General features: G+C 41.5%; 1 protein-coding gene across 1 annotated transcript; it reads right to left on the bottom strand.

Moving 5' to 3' along the window:
* Positions 1–1,204: 1,204 nt before the first annotated feature.
* On the bottom strand, positions 1,205–14,361 carry LOC131961787 (protein NLRC3-like). The gene is made up of 8 exons (XM_059326678.1): positions 14,326–14,361; positions 13,646–13,800; positions 13,262–13,378; positions 9,106–9,344; positions 6,548–8,402; positions 3,537–3,713; positions 2,321–2,494; positions 1,205–1,297 (listed from the first exon to the last, which is right to left on the bottom strand). The coding sequence occupies exons 2-8, from the start codon at positions 13,774–13,776 to the stop codon at positions 1,288–1,290; spliced, it is 2,703 nt and encodes a 900-aa protein (XP_059182661.1). The 5' UTR covers positions 13,777–13,800; positions 14,326–14,361; the 3' UTR covers positions 1,205–1,287.
* Between the last annotated feature and the right edge of the window lie 512 nt (positions 14,362–14,873).

The raw sequence follows: 14,873 nt of genomic DNA, 5'->3' as shown, positions 1-14,873 counted from the left end.
TATCTGTTACTACACAATGTAAACACAGGTTACTAAATTCCTTAAACTTAAAGGAAAAAATTGCTTCTTGAGTTTAAAGGTATCTCTGTTTGCCTTAACAAGCAGGTATACAGCTGTACCTAATAAAGTGACCACTGAGTGTACAGATTGTCTTTCTGATGAGTCCTTGAAGGAGGCAGGAGAGGAAATTATTGACCTGACTGCACATGAGTTTGAGAAGTCTGGTGTGAGCAAAAACTTTCTGATTGTGAGACAAAGTCAAATCTGTAAGGAAATCTGGGCTTTAGTTTTAAATCCTAAAAACTGATATTAAATATTTATATTCTGTATTTTTTAATGGCTTATTGACACTGATGGGAGACTGGGCCTGAACTCTGGAAATCAAGGTGACTCATTAGAAAAACTTGCTTCATTTTCGCCAACATGCAGAACATTTATATTCAGAGGAGCTGGATTGTGGAGATTTACATCACACGACAATTAAAACAAAATCTGAATATCAGGAATTGTGCTTTTATTTGTCCTGCAATAATACAAACTGCGATACAAATATTAAAACGGAAAAAAAATGTGAAATCTTGCACTTATTATGTCACTTATGTTTGAGCATTTTCATATAAATGTTTTGCTAATACATTTCACGTCAAAAGAAAAATAAGGCCATTCAAGTCAGTGAATGTTTCTGTTGTTTAAGGCAGCACTGGTTCTTCAGCAGAATCCAGTGATGTATCAGAAAATAAAATTACTCAACATTCATTCATTAAGTCTTTATCCATAACCACTGATCCTATCTAGGGTCGTGGGGTGGGGCGGGGCTCTCTATCTCTCTCTCTCTCTCTCTCTGTCATTCTCTCCTACGGGACAGTTCAACTAAGCTTCATGTCTTTGGACTGTGGGAGGAAGCCGGAGGACCCGCAGAGAAAATTATCAGCTGACTTTGCACTTTTTTAGCTCTTTTTTTTTTGTTGCAAAAACACAATCAGTTCTGAAAAAACTATTGAGATAAAATGCGCACATGACGATAATAAAAGGCAAGTTTGCAGGGTTTTTTTTGTTGGTCGACTGCAGTGAAGCTTTGATTCAGTTCACACTTTAGTTTTGACAGTTTTCTCCTCCTGTCCAGGTGGAGGTTCAGGTAGAGGGGGTGTGTGAGTGTGGAGGAGTCTCAGTGTGTCTGCAGAGACTGTAGAAGGACAGAACAGCAGCAGAGCAGTCCACATCCTCTGATGATACTCTGTCACATCCAGAGGAACACAGCGACCATGCTGGACTGGACTCTACTGGAGATCAGGACCACCTGATGAGAGAAGAACACAGACAACAGAAGAGTTACATCAGAGTTTACAGAGACTCCCTTCATCAGCTGTCAGTCAGTGATGCAGCACTTCCAATTTAACCTCCTGAACCAGAGAATTATACAATTTACGGCCTCATTCCATCATTTACAAAGAAACTAATCATCTAATGACAGAAGATATAAATGTTGTAGTGTCCTGAAAACAAAGTCTTCAGCTTTCTGAATCAGTAAACAACTTGTTTATTGTCCAAACCTCATATTTTTACAAAGTATGTTTACAATAAAGTCGTACAAATATAAACTTTTGTCAATGCCCCAACATATTGTGAGCAAAAGATTTAGGATTATTTTCATTATCACATAGTTGGTATTGCTGAAAATTAAAAGTTCCCAGCTTTAAAATACATTAAATGCACTGTGATCGCATTAACGTTCCTTATTTCTGGAGAAATTAAACATATTCATCATATCTTTAAATATTACAAATGTGTAAATATGGAGTCATTAATAAAACATGTGGACAGAACAAACAGATGGACAGATATATATGTGATGTTAAAGCCTGAGCAGTGAAACATCAGCTGTAAACTCTGGACTTCAGCAGCTTCTGCTCTGTAGAAGCTCTGGTTACTAAATGTAATGATGGTTCTATGAAACAAGAGGCTTCAGACAGACTGATCTCAGAGCAGTGACAAAGATGAACTGATCAAGTGTTTAGTGTTGAAATGAGAGAATAAACACTTTGAGATCAGATGTGATGAATGAGGACAGCTGTCTGTACATGTTGTGATGCTGTCAGCTGTAATCCACATTTATTTCCTGGAGACATGAACACAACAACTCAAACACATGATCACAACAAGCTTCTGGCTGATCTGATTGGCTGACTGTTCTCTCTCTGTGTTTCTGTCACCATTCTCCTCTCACAGCTTCCCTGAGAAGGTTGGAGGTTTACAGGAAATACTGGATATTTATCTGATACTAACTGTGTTCAGTACAATACTGCTGAAACCCTCTACTGACCTCAGAGTCTCCAGTCTGCAGTACGGACTCTCCTTCAAATCACAAAGCAGCTTCATGTCTGAATCCTGCAGATTGTTAGAGTTCAGGTCCAGCTCTCTCAGATGGGAGGGGTTGGACTTCAGAGCTGAGGCCAGAGAAGCACAGCTGATCACTGACAAACTGCAGCCATTCAATCTGAATAAGGAATAAATTATGCAGAAAAAATTAGATTTATAATCCAATCAGATGTGTTCAAGTTTTAATGTGCAGCTCAACATTACTGTGTCATAATCAATGAGCCTTTCTCTAAAATGAGTAGAGTGACTGTAATTGTGTTATTGTGGATCATCATGATGTCATCCTTCTACAGACATCATCCAAATGTCACCACAACATTCATAAAACTATTCATGTCAACACAGATTAATAACATGCTGCAGCTCTCAGTCAGGTCTGTCATTACAGGATCAATACTATATTGATCCTTTTTTTTAAATGACTTCATCAGTTTCAATCAAACATTATCTCAGAGGATCTTCTGTCTACATATGTGACCATTAACAACAATTATGAACAATCATTTACTTTAAGAACTAACAGCGGACATTTTCTACACTTTATTGTACAAGAAAACATAATGTGTAAAAAAAGAAATTTACAACTTTATGCATGTGTTGAAATGCTGTTTGTACATGAATTATGTTCCATTGTTGATGACACATATTAAATCTATAAAAGTAACAGTTAGTGAACTGCCCGCAGAGTCTCCAGTCTGCAGTTTGGATTCTACAGAAAATCACACAGCAGCTTCACTCCTAAATCCTACAGCTTGTTAAAGCTCAGCTCCAGCTCTCTCAGATGGGAGGGATTGGACTTTGGAGCTGAGGCCAGGGAAGCACAGCTGATCTTTGAAAAATCGCACTTCCGCAATCTAAAAACGAATAAATGATTTGACTTTAGAAGACAAAGTTCCTGCTTGAAATAATTCAGTGTTTAATGTGTTCAGAGCTGAAGAAGCTTTAGAAGGAACACGTTTAGAAAATGGAAACTCCTGAAAACACCTGAACTCAACATGATGGACGGCGAATGACGGCAAGAGAACAGAGCGACAAACTGGGTTATACATCTGTGCTCAGGCAAACTCAGAAAAAAAAGCAACCAAACTAAATCTGAAACTTCAATAATGGTGTAAATTCAGCAGATATACACTGTGTGTGAGCACAACGCAGGAACTGACCTCAGAGTCTCCAGTCTGCAGTTTGGACTCTCCAGTCCAGCACACAGACGCTTCACTCCTGAATCCTTCAGGTAGTTGTTGTAACTCAGGTCCAGCTCTCTCAGATGGGAGGGGTTGGACTTCAGAGCTGAGGCCACGACTTCACAGTGAGTCTCAGAGAGTCCACAGTCAGAAAGTCTGTGATTACAGATAATATAACATTTTAAATATAACCAGTTCTAACACTTTAATCTGATCTCTTTTCATCTCACATTTAATTCATTTAATGACTACTGTTGCATTTATAGTAGAATTACTTCTAAAGATTGTAATACTATCATTTGGTGACTGATTGAAGGGGCTGAAGTTCATGTTTTAGAGCTAAAAATGGGACCAGTGAAATGAAGCTCTGGAGCTCTGGTTCACTGGCAGAATGAACCTGGAGGTCCCAGCAGCTGACTGTGTGATGAGCTGCTGTCTGAGTACATCAGCTGCTAAATACAGACACAACACATGTTGAGCTTCATTAAATACACACACATTCACCATTATGAGCATGTGATTTATTTTAGGAGCCCATCTATGAGTGATGATCTCCCCTTGCTGTATCACAGATGCTCTGCAGTCACAGAGAGAGAGAGAGACATTCTCTGCTAATAAAGGAATGTTAGAGGACGTGGACATGGTGCCATATGACAATGTGATTTCCATATTATATTAGTTTACAAAGGGACTAACAGAGCCACTAGTGTTTGACAGAGCGTGCTCAATGTAAAGTTACTACAGAGTTGAAGCCGGCAGCTTATTGTTCTTCTTCTGTGTATTGTCGGTTGAAAAGCAGCTTAGAGGTAAATTAGCGCCACCATCTGGACTGGAGTGGCTTCTTTCTAATTCAAACAGCTGCTGCACCTGCTGCTAAAAGTGTCCAAAGGTTTAAAAAGCCCAATAATGTTGATGAAGAACAAGGTGAAAAGAGAGGGATGTTGAGGGACGATGAGGGACTTGTGCCTTCCAAACGTCTCCAATAACCTCTGTTGCTGACTCTCAACGGAGGCGGTCGCATCTTTTTTCTCTCTCCCTCCCACTGTGTTTTTCCCTGCTTCGCTCCTCTTGTCTCGTCTCGTCCACTGTCTAACTTTTGGAAGAGTCTCTCTGCACTGCTCTCAAAAACCAAAATCCATGGATTTGATCAACTGGTCTCTTAACGCAATTGACACCATCTTCTCGACCAGAAGCCGTGGCTCAGGGGAGCCCTCCTGCGTCCAGGGGACTTTTGTTGCTGGTTACACGATGGACGCCTGGAGCAGGTGGCATGTTTTGTGCCTGGCACCTCTGTCTCTGGAAGACATTGAAGATCTTTACCTATTCGGAACCGTGATAACAGGGTTTTTGCTGATGGGATTGGGCTTTGCTCTGGTTTATTGAAACACAAAGGAAACGGTGTCAGCTGTCAAAGGCCCCATTAAGCTGTCCGTGATGATTGAATCAATGGCCAGGGCTGTCGGAACTCAGACTGTGGTTACAAACCGCACCGTGGATACCATTCAGGGAAGGGTGACAGCCCTGGAAAGGGATCGAATCGGAGACCAGTAGGGACATTTTTTACCATCGAACATCCACATAAACAGACATGCATACACCCCCCCCCCCACCCACCCCCCAACCCAACGCCTCCGATGCTTCGTACCCCCAGCGAGACAGGCGGGTCTGTCAAATGATGCTGCCTGGCTATGCTGGTTCCCCCCTTCCCATGTGGCATGTCAAAAGCCTGTTCATGTTGTTGTGAAAATGTATTATTATGCTGATGTGCTGAGGTTTTTTTCATGCTTTTTTCCTCCTTTCCTCTCCTCACGTGTGCTGTATTTCTCTCTCTTCTCACCCTGTCGTCCTGTCCTGTTTACCTTCGTCATATTGATTGTTTGTGTGTGTTGTATACGTTTGGATAGGATGATGGCCAATTTCGTTGTACTTGTACTTGTTACTCTGTGCAATGACAATAAAGGGTTCATTCATTCAACCTCAGAGCATTGAAAAGTCCACATTTATTTAAAGCAGACAGACGCGTTTCCAAGATTCACAACACGTTTTATCTGAGTAAATATTCTGTTTCAGTTTATTGTTGCTGGCGTTTAGCCTTTCAAAAACAATATTTTCACTGTGGTGAAAAAAGTGTTTGCTCTGCTGTTTGCTGCACTAAGGGAGGCAGCACCTGGACTATCAATGCAGTCTAACAGCACCACACATTACATTTAATTACACTTAGATGATTCTCTAAAACATCTACAACTTATTGCATCCAATTATAACAGCCCATGTAAAACATGACTAACATCAGGGGGACCAGGTTCATAGAGAAAACAATGAGCAGACTTTAAAAATGCTCCTTATTCATTCATTGTTGGGAACTAAATGTAAAGTTGGAGCTTTTATTGAAGAGAACTGGAGATGTTTTGTTCTTTCAGATGGAGGATGGCTTCCCTCCACATCCTCCCAAAACAAGCAAGAATTATAGATTCTGTAGAAACTGGAAACATTCCATCATATTAAATAGTTCACAAACTGCTGAGAAGAAATATGATAGAAATAATTGATTGAAGCTACGTTGAGAACAATAAAATTCCAGTGACATAATTTCCAGTAGAAGACAAATATTACATGTCTGTGTTTCTATACAAAGAATAATAAATAGAGAGGTTATAGAAACATGATGCAGATACTGTATACGATGTCAAACAGGCTGTGTGTTGTGATTCAATGATGAGTGTGGAAACATTTCCAGCACACACTCTTTAGTTTTCTGGGCTGGATTTGTATGAAGCCTCCATCACTCCAACAGAGACAGATAGGAGATGATGATGTTGGCAGTGGAACATGGAGAATGTTTTCAATACGCAGGTTTAATGGTAGTTGAAGAAAACTTTGATAGTGTGCAGATTTTATACTGTGCATGTGTAAAGTGTGTATCTTTACTCTAACACTGATGCTTCAGCTTTACATTGCTGTATAATGTTGATGATCACATCTGGACTTACTGAGCTTTCCTGCAGTTCCTCACAGCTGGAATCAGTCTCTGTCGTCCCCACGGTGATGTGTTGTACTTGTCCAGGTCCAACTCATCCAGAACCTCCTCTGACTTCTGCAGCATGTAGGCCAGAGCTGAGCAGTGGATCTCAGAGAGTTCCTTCTTTGATCTGTTCTTTGACTTCAGGAACTCTTCGATCTCCTGATGGACTGAGAGGTCGTTCATCTCCGTCAGACAGTGGAAGATGTTGATGCTTCTGTCAGGAGAGATCTTCTCAGTGTTTATCTTCCTCAGGTTGTTGATGGCTCTCTGGATGACTTCTGGACTGTTGTCTGTCTGACCCAGCAGGCCTCCTAACAGTCTCTGGTTGGAATCCAGAGAGAGGCCATGAAGGAAACGAACAAACAGGTCCAGGTGGCCATTTTTACTTTCAAGGGATTTCTTCATGGCTCTCCTCAGGAAGACATCCAGAGATGGGCAACTGTTTTTATTGTCCCAGTCATCATCATCATCGTCATCATAATAATCATGGTCTTCTTCTTCTTCTTCTCTTTTCCCCAGAAATGCCTCCAGTACCCCTGTGTTCCTGTTGGTGGAACAGTGGAACATGTAGACTGCAGCCAGAAACTCCTGAACGCTCAGATGAACGAAGCAGTAGACTGTTTTCTGGAAGATCACACTCTCTCTTTTGAAGATCTCTGTACAAACTCCTGAGTACACCGAGGCCTCTGTGACATGGAGACCACAGCGCTCCAGGTCTTCTTGGTAGAACATGATGTTTCCTTCCTGCAGCTGTTCAAACGCCAGCCTCCCCAGCTTCAGAAGAACTTCTCTGTCAGCCTCCATCAGCTCCTGTGGACTCGTCTCATGTCCATCATCATACTTCTGCTTCTTCTTCTTGGTCTGAACCAGCAGGAAGTGTGAGTACAGGTCAGTCATGGTCTTGGGCAGCTCCCCTTTCTGCTCTGTAGTCAACATGTGGTCCAGAACTGTAGCAGTGATCCAGCAGAAGACTGGGATCAGACACATGATGTGGAGGCTCCTGGATCTCTGGATGTGTGAGATGATGGTGCTGGAGCGCTCTTCATCACTGACACTCCTCCTGAAGTACTCCTCCTTCTGGGCGTCAGTGAAGCCTTGTACTTCTGTCACCCTGTCGACACTCGCAGGAGGGATCTGATTGGCCGCCGCGGGTCGGGAAGTTATCCAGACGAGAGCCGAGGGAAGCAGATTCCCCCCGATGAGGTTTGTCAGCAGCACGTTAACCGATGACTTCTGTGTGACATCAGACACAACCTCCTTGTTGTTGAAATCCAGTGAAAGTCTGCTTTCATCCAGGCCGTCAAAGATGAACAGAAGTTTACCGACGACGAGCCTCTCTGCTGGGACCTTCTGTAATGTTGGATGGAAAACATGGAGCAGCTCCAGAAGACTGTACTGCTCATCTCTGATCAAGTTCAGCTCCCTGAACGAAAGCAGAATCACCACACTGACATCTTGGTTCTCCAAACCCTCTGCCCAGTCCAGACTGAACTTCTGCACCGAGAAAGTTTTTCCAACGCCAGCAACGCCGTTCGTCAGAACCACTCTGATGTGTCCCTGTTGGTCAGGTAAGGCTTTAAAGATGTCCTGGCACCTGATTGGAGTGTCGTGGACGGTCTTCTTCTCTGAAGCTGTCTCCAGCTGCCTCACCTCATGTTGGGTATTAACCTCTTCACTCTGTCCCTCTGTGATGTAGAGCTCAGTGAAGATCCTGTTGAGGAGGGTTACACTTCCTGTTCCATCACTTCCTTCAGTCACACGTTCACATCTCCTCCTCAGACTGATCTTATATTCATCTAAAATCTCCTGCAGACCACCAGGCACTAAAAAAGGAAAAAGATGAGTGACAAAAATAAATATTAAATAAAATAAAGCTGATATCTTTCAGTAGAAACTGAGACACAAAGCACAGAGATTTAACTAGAAGCTGTGAAAGCAGTGAGAGTTGAACACAGAGAGCTTTCTATGGTTCCAGCACAGACACACATGTTGATCCCTTCAGTTTAGCTGCAGACATGGCTTTGGTTTGCGGGAGCAGATCATCTCAGGTCCGCCCTGCTGCATGTGAAACCAGCAAGAGACAAAGTAAACAAGCTTCTAAACTGGGATCAGACATTGTTTCTTAGCAGAGGCTGTTGAAGTGAGAGGACCCTGTTACATCTCAACGGGCCCATGTTGATGTCAGCACAAACTTTTTTCAGCTCCTTCATGTGCTGCAACTGACGAGGTAGATAACGCTTTGCTGCAGCTAGAAAATGAATGTTGGATGCACTTTTCCTCAACGGATTTTTGGTCACCTGTCCAACAAGTCCATGTTCAGGACAAGAAGTGTGTGAGAGAAGAAGGAGACACCAACATGTTGTTTACAGTCTGTGCTAAATGTCTGTCTATGATAGAACAGCGATGTTACTGCTCTCAGCTGTTTAATAGCTAGTTCATTAGTGATTAGGAAGTTCAATGAATAAGTGATGATATTTATAATGATCTTAATGCTGTTTGACACAACACATGTCACTGTAATACAACAGGTCCTGTATTCAGACAGGAAGACATCAGCAGACAGAGGGACAGTCTTACTGGTTCTGGATCTTTGTCCACACTGGGGACAGGAGGAGTCTCCTGGTGAAGCAGACTGGTCCCAGTATGAGCTGATGCACCGTCTGCAGAACCAGTGTCCACAGCTAGTAGAGGCGGGATCCTTCAGGACGTCCTGACAGGAAGCACAGCAGGACGGCTGCTCCTCCTCATCACTCCTCTTCCTCTTCCTGTCAACACATTTCTTTATCATTAAAAGGATTACTTCATTGTTCTTACTTCTGTTTCAATTCATCATCAGTCAAACTTGTTTTCTGTTCGACTGAATTAAAAAAAACATCATTCACCTCGCTCCTGTACAGTTTAAATTTAATACTTAACACTATGAGTCACCATTTCTTAGCTTTTCTATTAAAAGCCAATAACAAAACACACTGAAGACCAAAAACTTTACACCTATTCACAGAACATGTTAAAGGAATGGACCTTTTTAATGTAAATATTGGGGGTGTGACGAGATCTCGTGCCACGAAATCTCGCGAGATTAAACTCAACGATAGTTCTCGTCGCTTTAAAAATCAGTCTAGCGGGATTTTTGAGTTATCTCAAACTTCTGTTTGCTACCTGTGGGGAGAGTAAAATGAAAAGAAGAAGAGGAGGAGAAGTAGGGCAAGCAGCCAGAATGACGTCGCAGGAGACGGCGGCTCGGTAAGAAGAGTAAGAACGAACCGAAGCGGCACAGTCCACCTGCAGCAGTCTCTCCCAGCTGCAGTCACAGAGCCAGCTAACAGTTAGTTCTGTAGCAGTGCAATGTGTATGTGCTAACAGGCTAACAGTTAGTTCTGTAGCAGTGCAATGTGTATGTGCTAACAGGCTAACAGTTAGCTCTGTAGCAGTACAGTGTGTATGTGCTAATAGGCTAACAGTTAGCTCTGTAGCAGTACAGTGTGTATGTGCTAACAGGCTAACAGTTAGCTCTGTAGCAGTACAGTGTGTATGTGCTATCAGGCTAACAGTTAACTGCTGCGGCAGGAGGTGTTCACTTAGCGATCTCTGTTTGTTTACAACAAGCACTGGACACTCTGTGCACAGTTAGCGATGCCGGTTGATTCAAGATCACTATGTTTATGATAATTAGCCATGCTGCTTTGTTTTGATCAGCTGCTGATGTTGTTCAGTTAGCGATGACAGCCACAGTTGCGTCTCCCGTGTTTAATCTGTCGTGTATGTGATCACGGTCGAAACTGTTGCTAGGCGATTAGCATTCACCTCTGGAGTCTCATTAATCCCTCTGGGGGATTTTATTTTTTTATTTATCTTATTTTAACTTTTATGAATTTTAGTTTTAGTTTCAAGTTGTGGAAAAAGATGTTTATTAAAAGCTCATGCTTACATCATGCATGTAAAGAGTTATGATAAAACATTTCAAAATGCATGTGCAACTCGGTTAAATAAAAATCTGTTGGTCCAGTCATATATTTTGTCATTGTAGTTTTCTTAAAATCTCGTCTCGTCTCGTTCTCGTGAACCAAATATCATGTCTCATCTCGTCTTGTCTCGTCTCGTCTCGTCTCGTCACGTCTCGTCTCGTCTTGTCTCGTGTGCTGAGATTATCGTCACATCCCTAGTAAATATCTAAATGTAGGAGTTCCCTTTTACATCATTGGTAATGTAGCAGTCTTTCAGTATTTTCTTCAGCCACAGAAACAGGGTTGGAATAACAGAATACAAGTATTGTATTAAAATTATAAAATACCAGTTACTGTTAGAAAGCAATAGACTACTCTATTACCTCCAACAACGAGGTTCTGTTTTTGTCTCGTTTGTCTTTTACAGGCAGGACTATAAAAACAGTTGTGGTTTAGTTCGGTCTAGTTCTTTATGAAACTTGTTGAAGGGTGTTGGAAGGGGTCTGTTAAATTTAGGGGCAGATCAGAATCACAGGGCCGATATAAAAATGATTTATTATTAACATTATGAGACGGACTCGTTTGTTTTGTTTTATTTGCTCCTAAATTGACATGAGGCATTTATGTCCGTCTCTGTTGTAAACTATCAGATGAAGACAAACAGAGTCCAGATGTTCTAAAAAGAGAAGTGGTCCAGTGAGTCAGCTGATAATGTTGGGATCGTACCACAGGTTAATCTTGGGTTCATTTGTGGACTTTAACATTTGAGGACTAAATGCAACAGGTTTCTGAGTCAACTCACAAAATGGCAGGTCAGCGCCATTTTGTGTCCTCTGAAGAACTTCCCTCCCAGAATGCTTGGCGTTTACGACCCACAGACCAACTCATTGGTCAAGGGATCTGTGACTTCACATGGGGTCCCCTGATAAAACAGGTCAGTGTCCCCCTGATCTCTCTCTTCCTCTCCACTGCCCTCAGAGCAGAAACACCTCGATCTCCTCCAGGAGGCGACCCTGGATTCACCAGCCCCCTCCTCCCTCACTCACTGCTGAGATCCTCTGCAACTGAGGGTGATACTTCATTCAGAATCTCCTTTCCATAAGTAATTCTGAAATAACTGCCACTCTGACCTTCCCTGCGCATCAAAGTTGCATAAATGAATGCAGACTTCATTGCAACTGCCGGAGAAAGCTTCACCTCAACAACAAGGACAAACCAGCAGCTTAATCTGAAACGCAGCAAATTATAGAAACTCAATCTGAAACTTCTGCCTCCCTGCCTCCATTGAAAAAGGATTTCACCCCTTTTCAACTGGATCTGTGAGTAATGTAACTGGGCTTAGATAAGCAATCAGCAAGGACTTCAGTATAAAGGATTTCACCTGTAATTAATGATTTGGTTTATATGTGTGTTTTAAGTATATTTATGTGATATTCGTGTTACAATCAAAGTTGTATGTTAATCTTGCTTTATACAGACAGTCAGTGTAACACCGGAATTCCACTGGATGCGTTACTACTCCGAAATGGGTCCGTCCGCAATGGCTGCGTATCTCCGGAGTCCCGAGGACACACGAGATCTCGCGAGCTCTCACTAGGCCAACAGGCAAGGCCTAGTTTGCCTTCACAGCTTGAAGATTACAACCATTGTGTGAGGAGCTTCAACCCCCCCCCCCCCCCACACACACACACACACACACACACACCTCTCTACTCTAGAACTGTAGTTTATAGATGTGTGCTTTTATTTGCTTTTTTTAAAAATTATTTTTGGATTACAAATGCTGTCTATTTAATGTTGTATATCATGAACAATATGCTGGCCTCTTCTGTGTCAAGAATTCACGATTCGTTCAACCACTACTAAATATTAATATGGTAATTTGATTATAATTATGTTCATAATTAATAATCAGTGCTCCAAATTGATAGTTTCGTAACTTGAGACTGATTTAGGGGAAATGGCTATATTTTTCTCTTTTTTACAGAACGCAACGAGCTGACTTAGAGCAAATCAAGTCATATAATTTTTTTATAATTAATGATTATTTATGATAATTATATGTCATTCTTATAGCCATCTAACCACACTTTTGAACCGTGAGATCCACACAAGTGTTACTCAAGTTCATCCCTACATATTTGGTATCCTTATGGGAAGGATAGCATTTATGATAACGCCCTTTTATTAATATATTTGACGCCCTGTGCAAGGTCATCATTTATTCATAAAAGAGCCATCCTTAATTCACAACAATAACATTAACTTCAGCACAGCCCATGGATGTTTGTATTCGTTTGGAGCTTCAGGAACAATAAATAGTGAAGACAATCTCAGCTCAGAGTTACTTACTAATAACTCTAAACTTGTGTTAGTTATTGGACCTTTGAGCTGACAAAGATTTCAAATGAATAATTTTTGATAACATTTCACAATGATGATGTGCACTGATTCAAGACGGCACCTGCTGGTCCAAACAGCTGATCTGAGCTAAACCAAACCAACAAAATGTTTTGAGGACAAATACAAGAAAATGCATTATATTCTGTATTTGAAGCATGTAAGTAGATTTTGAATAGTTTCACATCTTTACAACAACTTCAACATTTGGTCAAACATATCAACATTTTCTTGAAGAGAGTGTTGTCTTAAAGAGTAAAAAAGATCCGCATTAGTGTGAAACAGTTTCTGCAGTAATCGGTCTGCCTCATCAATATAAATAAAGAACAGTCTCTTACTTTATGTCTGAGGGTTCAGGTTCAGTACTGAAGGATGGAGGTTCTCCTTTGGACCGGTCACTCTTCATAGACTGACAGCCAGAAACTACAGACTCTGCTCTCTGTTTGGACTGAAATCTGCAAACACAGAATGAGTTTCAGTCAAATCACATGAATCGTTGATGAATTCTCTTTATTTAAGCTGTAAATACACAAACTGCTGTTCCTGCAGATAATTAGGAGGTTTATTAGTTTGTATTAGTGCTCTTAGATTGGATTACAGGTTTTCTAGGTGACTAACAGCTGACACTGATATGAAGAGGAAGATGGAATAAATTATTTCTCTTTGTGTCACAACAAAAACTCTGAAATGAGTCATAGAAATGAGTTAGTGTCAGTTCTTACTTTGTGTCTGAGGGTCCAGGTTCATTACTGAAGTTCAGAGGCCAACCTTTGGACCGGTCACTCTTCACAGACAGACAGCCGGATACTACAGACTCTGCTCCGTCCTCCTCTTCCTCCACACAACCACTCATCTTCTGATCTGAAGTCACACTTGACTGTGAGTTCACAACACAAGAATCAAGACAAACAAGTTTGTTTAAAGGTCATGCAATGCTGAGAGAACAGAAACACACACACATTTGTACTTCTATACTTGTGAGGACACTCATTGACATAACCTATTCCTGAGCCCCTTATTATCACATGCCACACCACTCATCTTCTGATCTGAAGTCAGTCTGAGAGGAAACACAGCAGCACTGACTTTTAACTCAGAACAAAAAAGGAGAACAAGTTTGTTCAAGAGTCACGCCCACAACTTAGAGAAGAGGAATTCACACACACACACACACACACACACAAAGACACACACACACACACACACACACAAGATGAGACAAGACAGGACAGAAACTATTGTGGAACTATTATAGTGCAATCTGCTGTCGTTATGGACTCGTACAACAATAAAACCAGTCAGCCCTCCTCTTCCTCTGAGCCTGGTCTTGTTCTCTTTGTTTACAGCAGCTCTACTGTGTATTATTCAGCTATCATGACTTTGTGTGCTGATTAAAACTCACCCTGCCTCAGCTTCAACGTGTCGTACTCCCTGTTCTGTTGTGTCGACTCACAATGGACTCTGAGCTGACTGACTGTTCACCTTAAAGGTTCACTTCTTGTTCTCATGATACGGGGTCAGACAGTTAGTGTTGCTCCTCCCCTCTCCATTTCCTGAAAATCAGGCTTTTTTTTTCATCAGCGAGAGAGAGAATGGGAGGGAGAGAGAGAGAGAGAGAGAGAGAGAGAGAGAGAGAGAGAGAGAGAGAGAGATCAGATATCAGCTTTCCTCTTTAAATAATTGGGAATGTCGTCATTCAGTATTTTCTCCAGCGTTTCCGGATGGGAATTGTTAAACTATTGAAGCCACATAAACAGGGTTGGAGAGTATCTTAACACACATAACAGGACTAACCTCCACATTTAAAATATATTCCTTTTTTCCAAAACAGTTTAAATGTGTGGTAGTCTGAATACAGATACTTTTACAAAAATATATTACTTGAACCGATGTCTTTATTACATCCAACAAGGAGGTTATGTTTTTGGTTCATTTGTCTGTTTATCAGCA

The sequence above is a fragment of the Centropristis striata genome, chromosome 23 (assembly GCF_030273125.1).
Source record: "Centropristis striata isolate RG_2023a ecotype Rhode Island chromosome 23, C.striata_1.0, whole genome shotgun sequence".
Classification (NCBI taxonomy): Eukaryota; Metazoa; Chordata; class Actinopteri; order Perciformes; family Serranidae; genus Centropristis; species Centropristis striata.
Note: the sequence above shows the minus strand (reverse complement) of the source record. Positions and strands in the feature narration are given on the sequence as shown.